Source organism: Pongo pygmaeus, chromosome 2, assembly GCF_028885625.2.
Source record: "Pongo pygmaeus isolate AG05252 chromosome 2, NHGRI_mPonPyg2-v2.0_pri, whole genome shotgun sequence".
NCBI classification, from domain to species: domain Eukaryota; kingdom Metazoa; phylum Chordata; class Mammalia; order Primates; family Hominidae; genus Pongo; species Pongo pygmaeus.
Genome location: NC_085930.1, coordinates 149166282 through 149183779, shown reverse-complemented (window position 1 = coordinate 149183779; position 17498 = coordinate 149166282). Strand labels below are relative to the sequence as shown.

At 43.5% G+C, this 17498-nt stretch overlaps 1 protein-coding gene across 1 annotated transcript in view; it reads right to left on the bottom strand.

Annotated features, from left to right (window-relative positions):
• The window catches only part of CLSTN2 (calsyntenin 2), a 639444-nt gene that overhangs the window by 96680 nt on the left and 525266 nt on the right, over positions 1–17498 (bottom strand). Inside the window, exons 7-8 of the mRNA XM_054480135.2 lie at positions 9379–9627; positions 2392–2513 (exon numbers count right to left, since the gene is read on the bottom strand). Coding sequence (XP_054336110.1) covers positions 2392–2513; positions 9379–9627 — 371 coding nt within the window. The remainder of the gene's footprint in view (positions 1–2391; positions 2514–9378; positions 9628–17498) is intronic.

Here is a 17498-nt window from a genome sequence, read left to right as displayed (position 1 = left end):
CCACTATTTCGACAGGGCTGGCTCCTCATAAGAAGACAACACACAAGAGTGCTCCCTCTCTGCCATGTGAGGACATGGTGAAAAGGAGGCCTTCTAAAAGCCAGGAAGAGATCTCTTAACAGGAACCAAATTGGCACCTTGATCTTATACTTCCTAACACCTTTAACTGTGAGAAAATAAATTCCTATTGTTTAAGCCACTCAGCCTGTGATATTTTGTTATGGCAGCCTGAGCTGACAAAGAATAGGCCAGCTTGAGCAAAATGAAGATGTGACCATTTTAGAGCATTTCATCAAGACTATGAACATTTTGTACTTCAGTGATAATTCTGATCTCTAAAATTTTTGTAAATTTAGAAATGCAAATTTTTAAAATTTCAAATTAGCTGGCACACCAAAGCAGCAGCTGGGCATAATGGAAAGGGCAGGTCCTACCCATGGTTTGCTGTGTGACCTTGGGCAAGCTACTGGACCTCAGTCTCTAGCCACACATTAGCCACCAGGAAGGGCTGTAGCAGAGATGAGAATAATTTCCCACGTGCATCCTGCCTAGCACAGAGCAGGCATTGATAAATGATAGTCAATGAGATCAGGGTAGTTTGGAATGTGTTTGGTGAATCTCAGCCCCTCCTTAAATTCACCACTTTGGGAACAGATGTTAGAAGTGCTAGATTCACTATATCTTTATCTTTAGAACCAGAATTCCTTCCTCACCTATTTTTAATTTCCAAGCCCATGACTTCATTTGCCTGCATCAATGCCTCTCAATGCCATCTTAGAAAATGCCTCAGGATATCTATAATTATCTCAACCAGTATAGCAATGTTCCTATTTTAAAAACCCTCACAATATGGAATTTATTTTAATTCACTTCAATTTGTATTATATATTTTAAAACATCCCATAAAAGCCATATGGCACTTTAGGACATAGCTGAGAGGTTGCTGAGAAATAAAAGAAACAATGTCAAGATTTCACAATTCCTGCCAGATTCAGAATTCCTAACTCAGAGGAACATATACTAATCAAGATGCCATATTTTTAGAATTAGCATACAGCAGGATGGGATTTACTGGGAGTGGATTAGGCAGTTGCCACTGGGCTCCCCTAGCAATTTTTCCATCATCTTGGCATCCTTAATCTTGTCACATTGCCTGGAATTCCACCATTGAGAGATTCCTTAGAGTTAATGAATCTTTGTTTTAGAGAACATACATGTGTACTTCTATGAGGATGAAAGGTGGCAGCAATCATTTCCATCTCAGTGTGAATGAATTCCTCCTGGAATCCTTCCTAGTAACACTCTAAGATCAGCTCACTGGAGGACTGGAGACTTGGATGGAACAGAGAGAGAGTGGGGGTGGAGATATAGTAACAAGGAGGGAGAAGGGAAAGGATTATAAATCAGTCAGCCCTCAGCAAGGTGAGGCAGGTAGTGTAGTACACACAGTGGGCTTTGGACGAAGTAAAGAAGACTGGGGGTCCCAGAAGTGCTTAGCCCAGCATATGGAAGGGGCAGAATAAAAACAAAATGAGGTCCTGGGGCCCCAGGGAGGAAGGGTCAGAGAAAGGGCATCATTTCCTCTGCCTCATTAAGCAGCATCTATTCCTTAATCCCATTTTCTGACTGCTGGCATTCTTTCTCTTGATAATTTAAAACACTTTTTAACAATTAGCGCCTGGTCCCTTTTAAATTTAAGCAAAGGCCAACTCTAGTCTTGCTACATAGACGCTTCCTGATGGCACAGCCACCCAGAAAAGTGAGTACTACTTCCACCGTTAATGCTCCACAGTCTTCAGAAACATACTTCAAAGCTTTGGAGTCACACCAGACACTTGCTTTGTCATTGAAAGTATGATGCAGTGGCTCTTGTGATCAAAAGTCATGAGGCTCTGGAGTGAGTCACAAATTTTTCCACTTCAGAAAAGAGCATGCACTGCCTAAGGTGCTCTGTGTCACTGCTTACTTCAAAGTCCTCAAGTCCCTGTCCTCAATCTTGTGTCACCCAAAGGAGGTAGTAGAGCACCAAGGGAAGACATGGAGCATTTGTGATTTAAAGATGTGCTAACAGAGATCATAACTGGGCCTGGGGATCAGGAGAATTGGCTTCCACAAGCTCGATGTGGAGCAAATGGACAAACCGCACATGACAGGTCCAGTGACCCGGCAGCATCCCAGCTGGGAAGCATGTCCCTCCCCACCTTCACCTGGCTATAAGGAGGCAGTTTCCTTCCTGACTTTAAGACGCTATGTGTCTCCCTACGCTGATTTTTCCAAAATTCAGCAAGTGGTCAGGAACTTGCAGTGCCTCCCCACTGCCATCACCATTGGATTGGACTGGCCAACCCCGCAGAGGCATGAGTAGCAGCAGGTGTGAGGTGAGCACCATACCTGATCCAGCTTCCAGTGGAACTCTGCGGGGCGAAAGGTGTCAGCCTGGTCGAAATCCTTCCGTAAGAGAAAGACGAGGCGGCAGTTGTGCACATACAGGGCATAGTGATGCCGGTTCATTTCTGAAAAGCAGAAAGAAGGTTTGAAGAGTGAGAGAACCCCTGTGTCAGCCTCCACCAGAGGAGTCTTCCTGCTCACTCACTTAGCGCAGCACAGAGGACAAAGGCATGGGCACTCCAGTCTTCTCATTTACAACTGGCTCTGATGATAGTTCTATAATGCATATGATAGAGCTCTTCCAAAGTGGAAGAGGAAGACTCAGGAAAACCCACAGCCAAACTCTTGCTGAGAAGCCATCTGGACTTTAAATACCCACCTAACTTGTACCAGATACGGCATCAGACCCAGGGTACAAATTACTTAGATTAACAAGCTCCTTGTTTGTTGGTTACAGATGCTTCTGGAAGGTTTAGGGAGCTATATGCCAATCACATCAGTCACTCTGTGCTCCTTTAACATACTGGTTTCTTCTAAAGTTCTGGGTTTTTATTTTATTTCATCAGATAGCAGTGACAACAGTAACCACAGAGTACATCTTCTCTCTCTACTTAATCTACATGAAGCAGAGTTGCCTCACTTTTAGCTGCTGGGAGGAGGGGATAGGTTGATTTTCCAGCATTAGAGATAGATTTGTGACTCCAACATCCCCTCCCCATACACAGGCAATTAACGGGAAGTTTTCCTCTCCTAATGTAGAAACTTCCTTTCCTGCTTTGAAAATTTCGTGTCATGGATCCTGGCAGAAGAGGAAATGTTCTTTGACCAATTCTTAGAGAACTTGAACCTTATTACATTATCGAACACACCAGAAATCTACCAGGAGGTGCGTGTTCCATAATGTTGGTTGGATGAGCAGGTGCCCCTGTGTAGTGGAAAGAGCATGGGCCCTGGATTCAGGTAGACTTTGGGTGGAGTTATATCTTGGGTGATGTTGAGAGAATCATTTCACCTCTCAGAACTTCAGTTTCGTTAACTATATCATGACATTGATGCTGGATTATCATGTTTCCCAAGAATGGAATATTGCTACCAATTCCTGTACATCCTGTATAAACCTTGCCTATAAAGTTTGGGTGGGAGAAATCAATACCAATTACATTTCTAGGATGGGCCCTAATTGCTCCTGGCCAAACAGGCTCATGAGAATCCCCCAGCACATGACTGGTTCAGGATCCGTGACCATGTTCCTAGTGCAGGCCATTCTCCTGGCTTCACAGCTTCTGTCAGGAGTTGGCAAGTGGCTCAGTTCAAGCCAGTGATATGAGCACTTTTCTCAGCAGTTCTGGGAGAGAACTGCTCTTTTAGCAGAAAGCAAACAGAAGAGATACTTTCCTTCCCGCTGGAAGTTGTATTATACCACTGGGAGGCTTGGAGCCATGCAGCCATATTTGCTAATGTAAAATGGATACACTTACAGGCACAGATCTGAGAAATTGCAGAGAAAAGGAGCCAGGCCTTAGATACACTTTACCTTGATGATGACTTCATGAGCCTTCATAGCTCTGGATGTTTTCAGTTACAGGATACCCACATTCTCTGTATTAGTTTGATTTTTTGGTTATCTGATATCAGTTTGGTCTGGACTTTCCATTCCTTGTAGCTGAAAGCCTCTTAATTGATACAATGAGGAAATGTGTGGAATGCATCTGCCCAGAACAAATGCTCCATAACTGTTACTTATTAGAAGGACTATCACACTGCCTCATGACCAGGGCAACACAACTAAGTAGTGCTTTCAGGAAAGCATTACCGTTCTTGAGAACATAACCAGAGGATGGCAGGAAGGAGAATGGTCAGGGTCTCACAGTGGCAGGGCTGGCCTCGGCCAACATCTGGGGGACCATTTTTAGCCTCTGGATTGGCAAAACACCCCAGACTGCTTATGGGGATTTTACTAAAGATTTCTTGTCCCCCTCATCACTGTATACCTGACTTTTCTTTGGTTTCTGTTGATAACTCTTAGGAAATATAGAAAGGAAGAATTTTTGCCTTTAGCTTTATTTGGAGTTAGGAGAGGTTGGGGCTAAGGAGGTGGAACAAGAAGAATGGATGGGCAAACCTCACTCTACTACAGCAGCTTCTAGCCTGGGAGGTTTCTTCCTCCTTCTGCTCCCTTTCTCTGAATTCGTAGAGTCAACTCATATGCCAGGGTACCTGATTTATTCACTGTGTTGGTGATGTGATTTGCTCAGGAATCCGTTTTATTCCTTTTCCTGTCCTTAGGAATTCTTTGTTGAATCTTTCTTCCCTTCTCTCTGTCCACATCTCAGGTAGATCCTAAAGCCTTCTGCTCACTTTCATGAATTAGAATAGTCTTGAAGGGTTTAATCCAAATCAAACATCAGTCTCTCATCCAGTTAAAATAGATGTTCCTCTTCTCCGCTCAGTCTTTACCCATGGCTTGGTGGCCCACAATAGGGAAAGGAACGGGTAAGATCTTTCATTCTTCTTGTTCCACATCCTCATCCCCCAACCTCCTCCTAGCTCTAACCATGGTCAGAGGTAGAGGAATATGGATGAGAGGAAAAGAAGTATAAAGTCTCTTTAAAAAGCCAGTAGAGTTTTTCATTTTCCAAAGGCTCTGCAGAGGTCTCCAAATTGCCATCTTCACCTCCCCACCCTCTGTAAGGATGGCCCTGCTATAAATCTTTACATAGGAATTGATATGGTAAGTGACACACTCCTTTTCTGGGTGGCTGGGACATTTGTGCTTGCGGCAAATTCCTCATGTGAAAGATGCTCTTTCCAGTTGATCTTCCATAATTCCTCCTCAGCTTCTCCCGTCTCTCAGGAGTCCCCTCCAGCACACACATCAGCTCCTGCTACTGGGATCCCTCTTCCTGGCATGCAGCCCTCTGGTTGCTAGCCTTGCACATTTCTGGATGTCCCTTTGGCCCACAAGAACAAAAACACCTGTGTTCTGCCAAATTGTACCAGGGAACCTGCTCTCCCTCTGGCCCCTCTCTCCTCACCCTATAATTGTGGCAGCCCCATCATTCACTTGCCTTCAGACACCCTGGGCAAGAATCAGGGTCAAGCTTTCATGTACCCTAAACTTGACATGAGTCAGGCCTTTCCAGGACTCGCCTGGGCTCTGCTCTGACACCAGCCTGGAGCAGACTTAAGAGTGTTTGCAGCTCAGCCAACTGGCAGCAAAAGTAAGGTTCTCACTTCCTTTCTACAAACAACAACCTCAATCCTTCTGAGTGGTTTTCTGGGTACCTCTGTAAGTGTGAAAATACCTCCGTCCCTTTTCTAGCAGGCAGGGGGACCATCCTAGCACTCTCTACCAGGCTGACACCTCCATCTGTCTCACCTGGTGATTGCTGAACAAGGTTGGCCCCTCTCTCTTAGAAAACCCTGTAGGGAAGTGGTTAGCACTGTACATAGCTACTGATCATTCATTGTTCTCAGTTCAAACTCAGAGACAGAAAAGGGCTGCATGCCAGGGGAAGAAGATTCCAGCAAGAGGAGCTGATGTGTGTGTAGGAGGGGATTGATTACTGCGACAAGGCAGGGGCTGAGGAGGAATCATGGAAGGTGACTGGAAAGTGCACTGTTCATGGGAGGAATGGAGAGGTAAACCCCAACAGAGGTGGGCTTAGAGGGGCACAGGGCCCCATACAATGACCTCAAGGTAGACACATGGCTATGTGTTCACCTAACCCTATTTTCTTTGCTCCTAGGTTCACATTTAAACTCATTTCACAGCCTTCCTCATGGGCAGGTGGGGCAATGTGACCAAGTTGTGGCAAATGGAATGTGTATGAGAAGTCAAACATGCTACTTTCTGTTCTGGCCAATAAAATCCTTCTGTGTTCAGCTCTAGCCTTGCTTTCTGTTCTATGGTTGAAAATGGCAGCAGCAGATGAAGCAAGAATCCTTGGCTACTGAGTGTTCTGGGAAAAGTAGAGCTCGCCTACCCTCCAGACCCATGTGGGGCTGCTGGACAATGACAGGAGGTAAAACCATGGGGAAAGAATGTTAGCTACTGAGATGTTTTTCTTGGTGGTGGTAGTGGTGTTAGTGGTCCTCTCTCTCTTTTTTGCAGTTAGCCTTTGCTGATTAGTCAATTCTGTTATCCAGCTATTTATAAAATAATTTATAATGGAACAGCATTAGTAAGTTTTACTTAGTACACCAGGCAGAACTTAGTGCAATCTTCATGAAGAGCAATTTGACAATTTACAGCAAAAGCTTCCTTTCCTAACATTTCTATTATTTGAATCAGTAATTCAACTTCTGGCTGAAATAATAAGAAATGTCCAAAAGGTATATACCAGAATACTCTTTACAGCATTGCTGTGTTTGCATTTAAAAGGAGACAATCTAAATATCTAACGAAAGGGGGCCAGTGACATGAAGTATGAGAAATCTACATGGCAGAGTTTTAAATTCCCCAATAATCCATATTTTAAAAAATGTTTTATCACATGGAGAAATGATGTGGAGATAATGTTATATAAAGGTAACTGATGACACAATAATATCACAGATATTATAAAAGTTTAAGGGCATTCTATATATACACAGAAGCAAAAATAACATTGTAATGAAATGTACTAAATGTTATCAGAAAATATCTCCTGAGTGGTTAGGATTTTAGGTAATTTGTGTGTTCTCTTTTATGCTTTTCTGTGTTTTTCATGTTTCCACTATAGACATACATTGCTTTATAACTTGAAAAAATTTTTGATGTAAAAAAGCCATAATCAAGCTTTCATTTATTCCGGATTTTTTTTTTTTTAATTTAGGATGGGGTATTTATAGATTTTTTTCTTGCTGTCAGAAAAGTTAGAGAAAAATCTTCCCACTTTCTCTGTGCCAATCTTGAGTGTTGTTTCACACAAGGGCCCAAGCTGAACACTGGGTGCTGCTTAGGGTGCTGCTAATTTGGGGGTGCTGCTAATTAGGGGGTGCCGAATGCCTTCTCAGGGGACTGCTGTGATGACAGTTGAGGCCAAATTCAGCCATGGCTTCCCGTTAGGCTCCTCCAAGATTCTTATTGAGCTGGGTGGGGCTCTAGCATCTACACGTTTTTACAAGTGCACTAATATATTCTAATGAGGACCACTGGTGCAATAGCATGGGCCTGGGACACAGGGTCAGAGGATCTAGGTCCAATCCTGTCTTTCTTGGTAATTATCTGTGTTATCCTGGGCCAGTCACTCAGCCTTCCATATTCCAATTTCCTCCTTTGTAAGCAGAAACATTTATATCTGTCTGACTTACCTCCCTGGGGACTCGATATAGCTCAGAAAGGACTGTATGTGCATGGCCACTGACCCCAGCTCACACTGCTTTGTATTTGTCTGCACGTTCTTAAGCTGTTATCTCATTGGGATGCTGGCTCCTGGATTATGATGGGAATACCTCACAGGGCACTGCACAGGCTACTGAACTGCGTCCCAAACCTCCACCTTCCTGCATGAAGGTCCCAAAGAAAAATCTGTCCTTGGCACTGACTTCTACATAGACTTGCCATATAAATAGGGAAAGCCAGGCACTTCTCAGTTTCTGCATCCATAAAATATATTAACATTTATTATAAAGATCAATTGAAACAGAGAATGTGGCGTTCTTGTAGCAGTGTAATGAGGAATAAAACTGGAAGTAATAATAACAACAACATCAAATAAATTAATGGAACACTGATTTATGCATGTGATGCTACTAAGTAATTTCATACTTTATTTCATGTTTATTTTCCCCATTTTACCTATGGGGAAAATGAGGCTCAGAGAGATGAGCAACTCCTCAAAGGTCATGCCTTAAGAAGTGGTCAAGCTGAGATGGAAACTTTGGCTGTCCAATAGCAGAGGCCGAGCTTCAGCTCTTCTTCTATATTGTCTTTTTACTGTTACATCTGCTGTGGTTGTTATTTATTTTGGGTGTTTTAGCAAAAGTTGTATTTGAGATGGGAAATTGTAGAATTGTAATTAAATGCAGAGTTGTACAATTTGCATAAGATCTTGGGATGTTTGTGTGTGTATGTGGGGATGGGTGGGTGTAGTGACAAGAGCATAGGTTTGGATTTAGTTGGATCTAAGCTGACATTCTAGTTCTGATACTGACTGTATAACTACTTGTGACAAGTTAGTCAACCTCTAAGGCATGTTTTATCCTTAAAATGGCAAAAACAATAAGGCTTTTATAAAATAATTATAGAGACTTGTGTTTAGAATAGTAATAGCTAACACAGATTATCATACTTCCTTTCTGCCAGGCACTGTTCTGAGCACTTCATGATTATGAAGTCATTTAATCCTCATAAGAACCCTATGAGGTAGATACTACTATAACGTCCCATTTACAGACAGGTAAAGTGAGACACAGAAAGGCTAAACAACTTGCCAAGGTTACCTAGCTAATCAGTGTTAGGGGACTTTTAACCACCAAGCCGTGAACTTCTTGGCACAGGCTCAGCATGCGAAAAGCCTATCGAATGATAGCTATCATTACTATACATGTCAGAGGTTTTCAAACTACCATTCTAAATTAGCAGTACTTTATTCAAAAGATAGCTTTTGGAAATCTTACTGTATATAATACAGTAAAGGTGGAGCTTCTTTGTTTGAAGTAGGAATAAAGATTCCTCTCTCACCCCCATCTCACTTATAGCAGCCCCAAAGCACTTCCGGGAATGCTAGCATTCTGAGGAATCCAGTTTGAAAACCACTGATTCCAGCTTTTACATCCTTTGTGTCTGTATCCCTACTTTCCCCACTTTTCTGCTCCTGCTCTACCTCAAGCCAAGCCTGGAAAATCAGTGGCCAGAAAACCAGAGACCAGAATATATATTGGCAGGGTTCCTCTCAGGCTCCTGCTTTTCTTCCACATCCTCCTTGGCTGTGTCCATGTCCAACCATCTGGGAAAAAATGGGCAGCTGCTGGGGTAGGGGTGGAAGGGCTGGGCTAGAGACTCACCGGTTTTGTCTGAGTTGCAGAGGATGGTTTCCTTCTCGGCTCTCACACCAGGGCTGGGGCCGTGTTTCATCCACATGGTGATGGTGAACTGATCGGTCAGGTTCTTGGGCACAATCCCATCAGGGATTTTGGCGCCCTGCCTGCCGTCGAACTTGAAGATCATCTCACTGCTGTCCACCAGCAGTCCTGCAGTCCAGTTGGTGGCAGCACTAGGGGATGGCAAGAGGTCAATGATGCCAGAGGAGGCTCCTGCAGAGGGTCAGGAAAGAAAGGATAACAGGTCATTCCTAATGGGGCGGTGTCCTCATCTGTTTTCTGCTCCTGGTTCAAGATGAACTACTCAGTGTACTTACTCAGAGACATCTGTGCCTAATCATGAGTTATGTGACTTAGGAAAAGAAGTGCCAAATGCTATTCCAGCCCTTGCGTTATTTATGGTTTTCTTGGGGAGGCATCAGTAACTTACAGACAAAAGTGCTGCATGTGGCAAGATAGGATGCAAGAAAAAAGTGTTGGAGGAATTTAGAAAGTTGGAAAAATCCTGGGGGCTCTTACTAGCAGGGAGGGTTCCTGGAGAAAGCCAGGATTTGATTTGGATGGATGGATTCGCTCACACACCTATCCATCTGTTAACCTGCCAGCCATCTACTGAGAACTAACCACGTGCCAAGACCCCTGCTAGGTGCTGGCTCTATGAAGGTGAGTCAGACACAGTTCAGAGCCAGCAAGTTGACAAAATGTGATCAGGGCTGTGACTGGGGAAAGTTCTAGATTCTGATCCCATGAGAAGGAGCATGAACCACTCATTACACTTTTTTACAAATATTTGTTGAGGCCAAATGATGCAGTGGTTGAGAACACAGGTTTTGATGTCAGCAGAACTTGAATTTGACAGCTGACAGCAAAATTTGCTAGCTTTGTGACTATGAGCAAATCAGTTGACCTTTGTGACGCTGTTTCCTCTTTCCAACGAGTTGTGAGGGCTGAATGAGATAATGCATTAGAGCTTGCAGTAGCGTGCTCACTGCATGGCGAAGGTTCACTCAGTGTTTAGCTATCATGTTATCATTGTCATTATCATTATTTCTGCTGCTACTATAATAGTACTCAGGCTAAGGCATGAAGACTTCATCTGAGGCAGCAGGAGTGGGGGCAGGTTTATTTTAGAAGAATCACCAACTTTGTGGAGGGGGGCACTGAGGTGAGAGGCAACAACTGGCCTGCCAGAGAAGACTGGATTGTCCTGCTGGGTAGGTCTGGGGCCTCTGCTGACTCTCCACAGAGGCTCAAATACAGAATTCTTTCCATCCTTCTGTTCCATACACAGACAGGGCTCAAGCACTAAGGGAAGGAGGGCCAGGAACTTGCAGTCATTTTCAAATAATAAAAGTCAAGGAGTCTAAAGTGTGACCTGAGTTGGGTGGGCAGGGGTATGGGGGCTCTTTCCTGGTATGGCACTGACCAGTCAGTCATAAACTCTGATGGGTTTAATGGACAGTGGTTGTGTGTACTACCTGCCATTTGCCCAGGTTTTGGATTTTTGACTTTTGTATATCAGAGCCTCATCTTACCTAGGGTTTGGGTTCCAAAGTCAGCCACTACAAAAAAAAAAAAAATCTCCTACTAAAATAGAGACACAAAAAACCCTTCAAAAAATTAATGAATCCAGGAGCTGGTTTTTTGAAAGGATCAACAAAATTGATAGACCGCTAGAAAGTTTAATAAAGAAAAAAAGAGAGAAGAATCAAATAGATGCAATAAAAAATGATAAAGGGGATATCACCACCGATCCCACAGAAATGCAAACTACCATCAGAGAATACTACAAACACCTCTACGCAAATAAACTAGAAAATCTAGAAGAAATGGATAAATTCCTCAACACATACACCCTCCCAAGACTAAACCAGGAAGAAGTTGAATCTCTGAATAGACCAATAACAGGAGCTGAAATTGTGGCAATAATCAATAGCTTACCAACCAAAAAAAGTCCAGGACCAGATGGGTTCACAGCCGAATTCTACCAGAGGTACAAGGAGGAACTGGTACCATTTCTTCTGAAACTATTCCAATCAATAGAAAAAGAGGGAATCCTCCCTAACTCATTTGATGAGGCCAGCATCATCCTGATACCAAAGCCTGGCAGAGACACAACAAAAAAAGAGAATTTTAGACCAATGTCCTTGATGAACATTGATGCAAAAATCCTCAATAAAATACTGGCAAACCGAATCCAGCAGCACATCAAAAAGCTTATCCACCATGATCAAGTGGGCTTCATCCCTGGGATGCAAGGCTGGTTCAATATATGCAAATCAATAAATGTAATCCAGCATACAAACAGAACCAAAGACAAAAACCACATGATTATCTCAATAGATGCAGAAAAGGCCTTTGACAAAATTCAACAACTCTTCATGCTAAAAACTCTCAATAAATTAGGTATTGATGGGACATATCTCAAAATAATAAGAGCTATCTATGACAAACCCACAGCCAATATCATACTGAATGGGCAAAAACTGGACGCATTCCCTTTGAAAACTGGCACAAGACAGGGATGCCCTCTCTCACCACTTCTATTCAACATAGTGTTGGAAGTTCTGGCCTGGGCAATCAGGCAGGAGAAGGAAATAAAGGGTATTCGATTAGGAAAAGAGGAAGTCAAATTGTCCCTGTTTGCAGATGACATGATTGTATATCTAGAAAACCCCATTGTCTAAGCCCAAAATCTCCTTAAGCTGATAAGCAACTTCAGCAAAGTCTCAGGATACAAAATCAATGTGCAAAAATCACAAGCATTCTTATACACCAATAACAGACAGAGAGCCAAATCATGAGTGAACTCCCATTCACAATTTCTTCAAAGAGAATAAAATACCTAGGAATCCAACTTACAAGGGATGTGAAGGACCTCTTCAAGGAGAACTACAAACCACTGCTCAATGAAATAAAAGAGGATACAAACAAATGGAAGAACATTCCATGCTCATGGGTAGGAAGAATCAATATCGTGAAAATGGCCATACTGCCCAAGGTAATTTATAGATTCAATGCCATCCCCATCAAGCTACCAATGACTTTCTTCACAGAATTGGAAAAAACTACTTTAAAGTTCATATGGAACCAAAAAAGAGCCCGCATCACCAAGTCAATCCTAAGCCAAAAGAACAAAGCTGGAGGCATCACACTACCTGACTTCAAACTATACTACAAGGCTACAGTAACCAAAACAGCATGGTACTGGTACCAAAACAGAGATATAGATCAATGGAACAGAACAGAGCCCTCAGAAATAACGCCACGTATCTACGACTATCTGATCTTTGACAAACCTGAGAAAAACAAGCAATGGGGAAAGGATTCCCTATTTAATAAATGGTGCTGGGAAAACTGGCTAGCCATATGGAGAAAGCTGAAACTGGATCCCTTCCTTACACCTTATACAAAAATCAATTCAAGATGGATTAAAGACTTAAATGTTAGACCTAAAACCATAAAAACCCTAGAAGAAAACCTAGGCATTACCATTCAGGACATAGGCGTGGGCAAGGACTTCATGTCTAAAACACCAAAAGCAATGGCAACAAAAGCCAAAATTGACAAATGGGATCTAATTAAACTAAAGAGCTTCTGCACAGCAAAAGAAACTACCATCAGAGTGAACAGGCAACCTACAAAATGGGAGAAAATTTTCGCAACCTACTCATCTGACAAAGGGCTAATATCCAGAATCTACAATGAACTCCAACAAATTTACAAGAAAAAAACAAACAACCCCATCAAAAAGTGGGCGAAGGACATGAACAGACACTTCTCAAAAGAAGAGATTTATGCAGCCAAAAAACACACGAAAAAATGCTCACCATCACTGGCCATCAGAGAAATGCAAATCAAAACCACAATGAGATACCATCTCACACCAGTTAGAATGGCAATCATTAAAAAGTCAGGAAACAACAGGTGCTGGAGAGGATGTGGAGAAATAGGAACACTTTTACACTGCTGGTGGGACTGTAAACTAGTTCAACCCTTGTGGAAGTCAGTGTGGCGATTCCTCAGGGATCTAGAACTAGAAATTCCATTTGACCCAGCCATCCCATTATTGGGTATATACCCAAAGGACTATAAATCATGCTGCTATAAAGACACATGCACACGTATGTTTATTGCGGCATTATTCACAATAGCAAAGACTTGGAACCAACCCAAATGTCCAACAATGATAGACTGGATTAAGAAAATGTGGCACATATACACCATGGGATACTATGCAGCCATAAAAAATGATGAGTTCATGTCCTTTGTAGGGACATGGATGAAACTGGAAATCATCATTCTCAGTAAACTATCGCAAGAACAAAAAACCAAACACCGCATATTCTCACTCATAGGTGGGAATTGAACAATGAGAACACATGGACACAGGAGGGGGAACATCACACTTCGGGGACTGTTGTGGGGTGGGGGGAGGGGGGAGGGATAGCACTGGGAGATATACCTAATGCTAGATGATGAGTTAGTGGGTGCAGCGCACCAGCATGGCACATGTATACATATGTAACTAACCTGCACATTGCGCACATGTACCATAAAACCTAAAGTATAATAATTAAAAAAAAAAAAATCTCCTACCATTAAAATAACCCTTTGAAGATTCCTCAAGGAAGGTGCCATGCTGGAAATCAGTTTACTTGTTTGAAAATGTTCAACTCAGCCAGTTTTGCCTCCATCTGTGGAGGAGATCATCAGGTCTATACCCATTGGCTAGCAATAGAAGGTTATGCTATGTGAAGAGCATGTATCCTTAGAACCCAGATGCTCTGCTTCTTACCATGACAGGTTCATTCTGGGAGAGGCTTCTGGAATTGTGGTGTCTGTGCAGGTAGAGATTAAAATCTCCCAATTCATGCTCATGCTGTAGCTTGTATGTATCAAAGGGAAGTGTGGGCAGAGTTGACGGCATCATTTACATGAGTATTTCCTAGAGATTTTGCCTGTTACTGCACCTCACACATAGTAGGCACTCAGTTAATATTTATAATTGCCACTCAGTGCTCTCACGAGATGCTCCCGGAAATTCACCCCATGCTTAGGCGGGTCCATCCAGCCCGTTGTCCACGCCCCACGCCTCTCATCACACTTACCTGTTCTCATCCCCTGCTGCTAACTCCTTAATTGATATCCATGTTACTTACGTGATAAACTAATTTATACAAATGTTTTAATGGCCAATAAAATCTTTGCTGTCCTTTAATACCACCCTCCACAGATATTTCTAAGAAAGACATCTATCAAGGTGGTAGCAGAGAGAGATTTGTGAGTGGTTTGGAAGTAGGAGATACATGGTTTTTGGGGAAAGTGCATTTTCCTAGTACCCCTGGAATAACACAACATGGCAATAGCTTCTTTGACCTATTCAGTTGGGTCTGATACCAAAACTTGTCCAGTGTGAAGACAGATGGTGACAGAGGTACACACAGAGCATGTCGGTTCTTGAAACTTGGGACGGCCAGAGAGATGCAGGCTGAGCACTCAGGGCTTCTGACTTCTAGCTCAAGCCAATGGGACCAATATGATCTAGCAGGGCCCAGTGCAGAGATGTGTGTGTGGTGGCTGCAGAGGCCAGCTTTGCTACCATGTGGAGCACCAAGGCCTCCACACAGGAGAAGCAGGGTGGGGTCTAGCAGGGCTTGAAACTCCACCACCAGAGGGTCCTTTTTTTTGGCTAAGGACATTGCTGTTCCTATAGAATTCACACATCAATTAATACCTTAGACTAGTGAAGAAATTGATTGTGAATTTCTCTCCAAACAGGTTTGGATATACATAGAGAAGTACACAGCAGAGAGGACCATGCATGGGGTGATGGGGGATGACATCAAAGGAAGGTTGGGAGACAAAATTGGTTATGAAATAACCCCAGTGCTGGTCAGGGTTATTCTATAGATATATCCAATATTTATATAACCTTATTTATTTTATTTTATTTTTGAGACAGACTCTTGCTCTCGCCCAGGCTAGAGTACAGTGGCATGATCTTGGCTCACTGCAACCTCTGCCTCCCGGGTTCAAGAGATTCTCCTGCCTCAGCCTCCTGAGTAGCTGGGATTACAGGCATGCGCCACTATGTCTGGCTAATTTTTGTATTTTTAGAAGAGATGGGGTTTCACCATGTTGGCCAGGCTGGTCTTGAACTCCTGACCTCAGGTGATCTGCCCGCCTCAGCCTCCCAAACTGCTGGGATTACAGGTATGAGCCTGTAATATATAGGCCTATATACACAGGCCTATATATAGGCCTGGCCTATATAACCTTATTTTTTATAGTTACAGAACTTTATTGTTTTCCTATGAACTCTTACTGGGCACAGAATGGGTGCCAAGCCTGAATTAAGAGCCTTACACGTGTTTTTTAGTTACTCATCTGTGCGGTGAATATCATTAAGATTCCAGGTTACAGATAAAGAGCCCTAGGCAGAGTGAGCCCAGGATGGCAACCAGCTAATGAGTGGACCCATCACCAGGACTTCCCAGCTCCAAAGCCCATACTCCCCATTGCACCTCCTCAGTGGACCTGGGGGGAGATCTTGTAACCTTCTGCTCATTTTGCAAACATAGAAACTGAGGCCCAGAGAGGGGAAACGACTGGACCAAAATCACACAGTCACAGCTAGCTAGAAGCAGGCCCAGCTCTCACATACCCAGTTAGTGTTCTTTCTACCACACAGTAGTGTTTAGGGGGCCAATCATATGACCTGCCAAGCACAGCCTAGTCACATGGGACTCCACCTCCCTACACAGGCTACTGCTCTGACAGAGGGGCACATTGAGGACATATGCCCTGGCAAAGCCATAATGTGGGGCTCTTTTGTCTTCCCTGCTGAGGGGGAGCGGCAGGCCACTTTCCCTAACCCGCAGATGTTGCCTGCCAGAAACCATCAAGCTGCATTTAACCAGATGGTGCAGACTTCCACAAACTTAACAGATTGTATTTCATTTTTTGGTACACTTAAACAAACTGAGAAGATTTACTTTCTCCAAGGTTTTTCTGTCTCTCTTCTCCCCAGGGATCCCTTGGGAAGGCAGTGGGTAAACAGAATGCATCACTTGCAGTGATGATACAGCACTGTCTACACATCAGGGTGTATTTAAGATGCTCCTTTGGAATCCTCCGCGAAGGTCCCTGGGGGCCCAGGCTGCTGAGGATTCACACTGGTCTTGTATACAGCAGCTGCAGCTTGAGTGCTGGGGGATTGAAACCAGGGATGAAAACTGATTTGACGTCCCTGGGCCCTAGCAGGGTGGGGAAGCCACTCCGAGCCGGAAAATAGATACAGACACAAAGAACGAGGCAGATTTCAAGGCACACTGTGGTACAAAAGCCCGAATGGGGCCTAGGGATGGCAGTCACTGTCTGAACTTCTTAATTGATGAATTTGCATTCTTCTCTGGATGGCCTTGGTGAGGCCAGAGGGTCCTTAGCACTTCAGGGAGCCTGTGGCAAGAGTGACTGACATGGGGCCACCACTTGTTCCTCCTCAGGGTCCACCTCTGGGCATGAGAAAGGGCAGGGATAAGTGGGGAATCTCAGGGAGAGGATCCACTATAATCAAGGACACAGGCCTCACTCTGTAAGATATTCTCACAATTGGCAATATCAACTCCATATTTTGGCAATATCAACTCCATATTATGCCAATAGACGTTTATGTAATATCTAAGTTATGCCAGGCACTGCCATGAGAATGCAGCAATGAACCCAACAGAAGTGGCTCTACCTTGAGGGATGCAATGAAAGTCTTCTATTTTCTGAAGGAAGAAGCTTGGTGGGTGGAGGAGTTCAGTGATGTAGAATCTCAGGGGAAGCGAGGGAGGCCGTCTTGACAAGTGCTGTATGGACTGCCGGGACTTTGTGGTGGTAGAATGTATTCTATTCACAACACAAATCTCTGACCCACTGATATCAGCTTGGCCATGAGACTTGCTCTGATGGATGAAATACGTGTGCATGTGACATGTGTCATATCAGAGCAGAAGCCTTAAGAGCCCATCTGTGGTTCACCATGCATCTTTTCCATCTACCAGGAAATCAACAATGTTTTAGATCAAAGCTGTTCC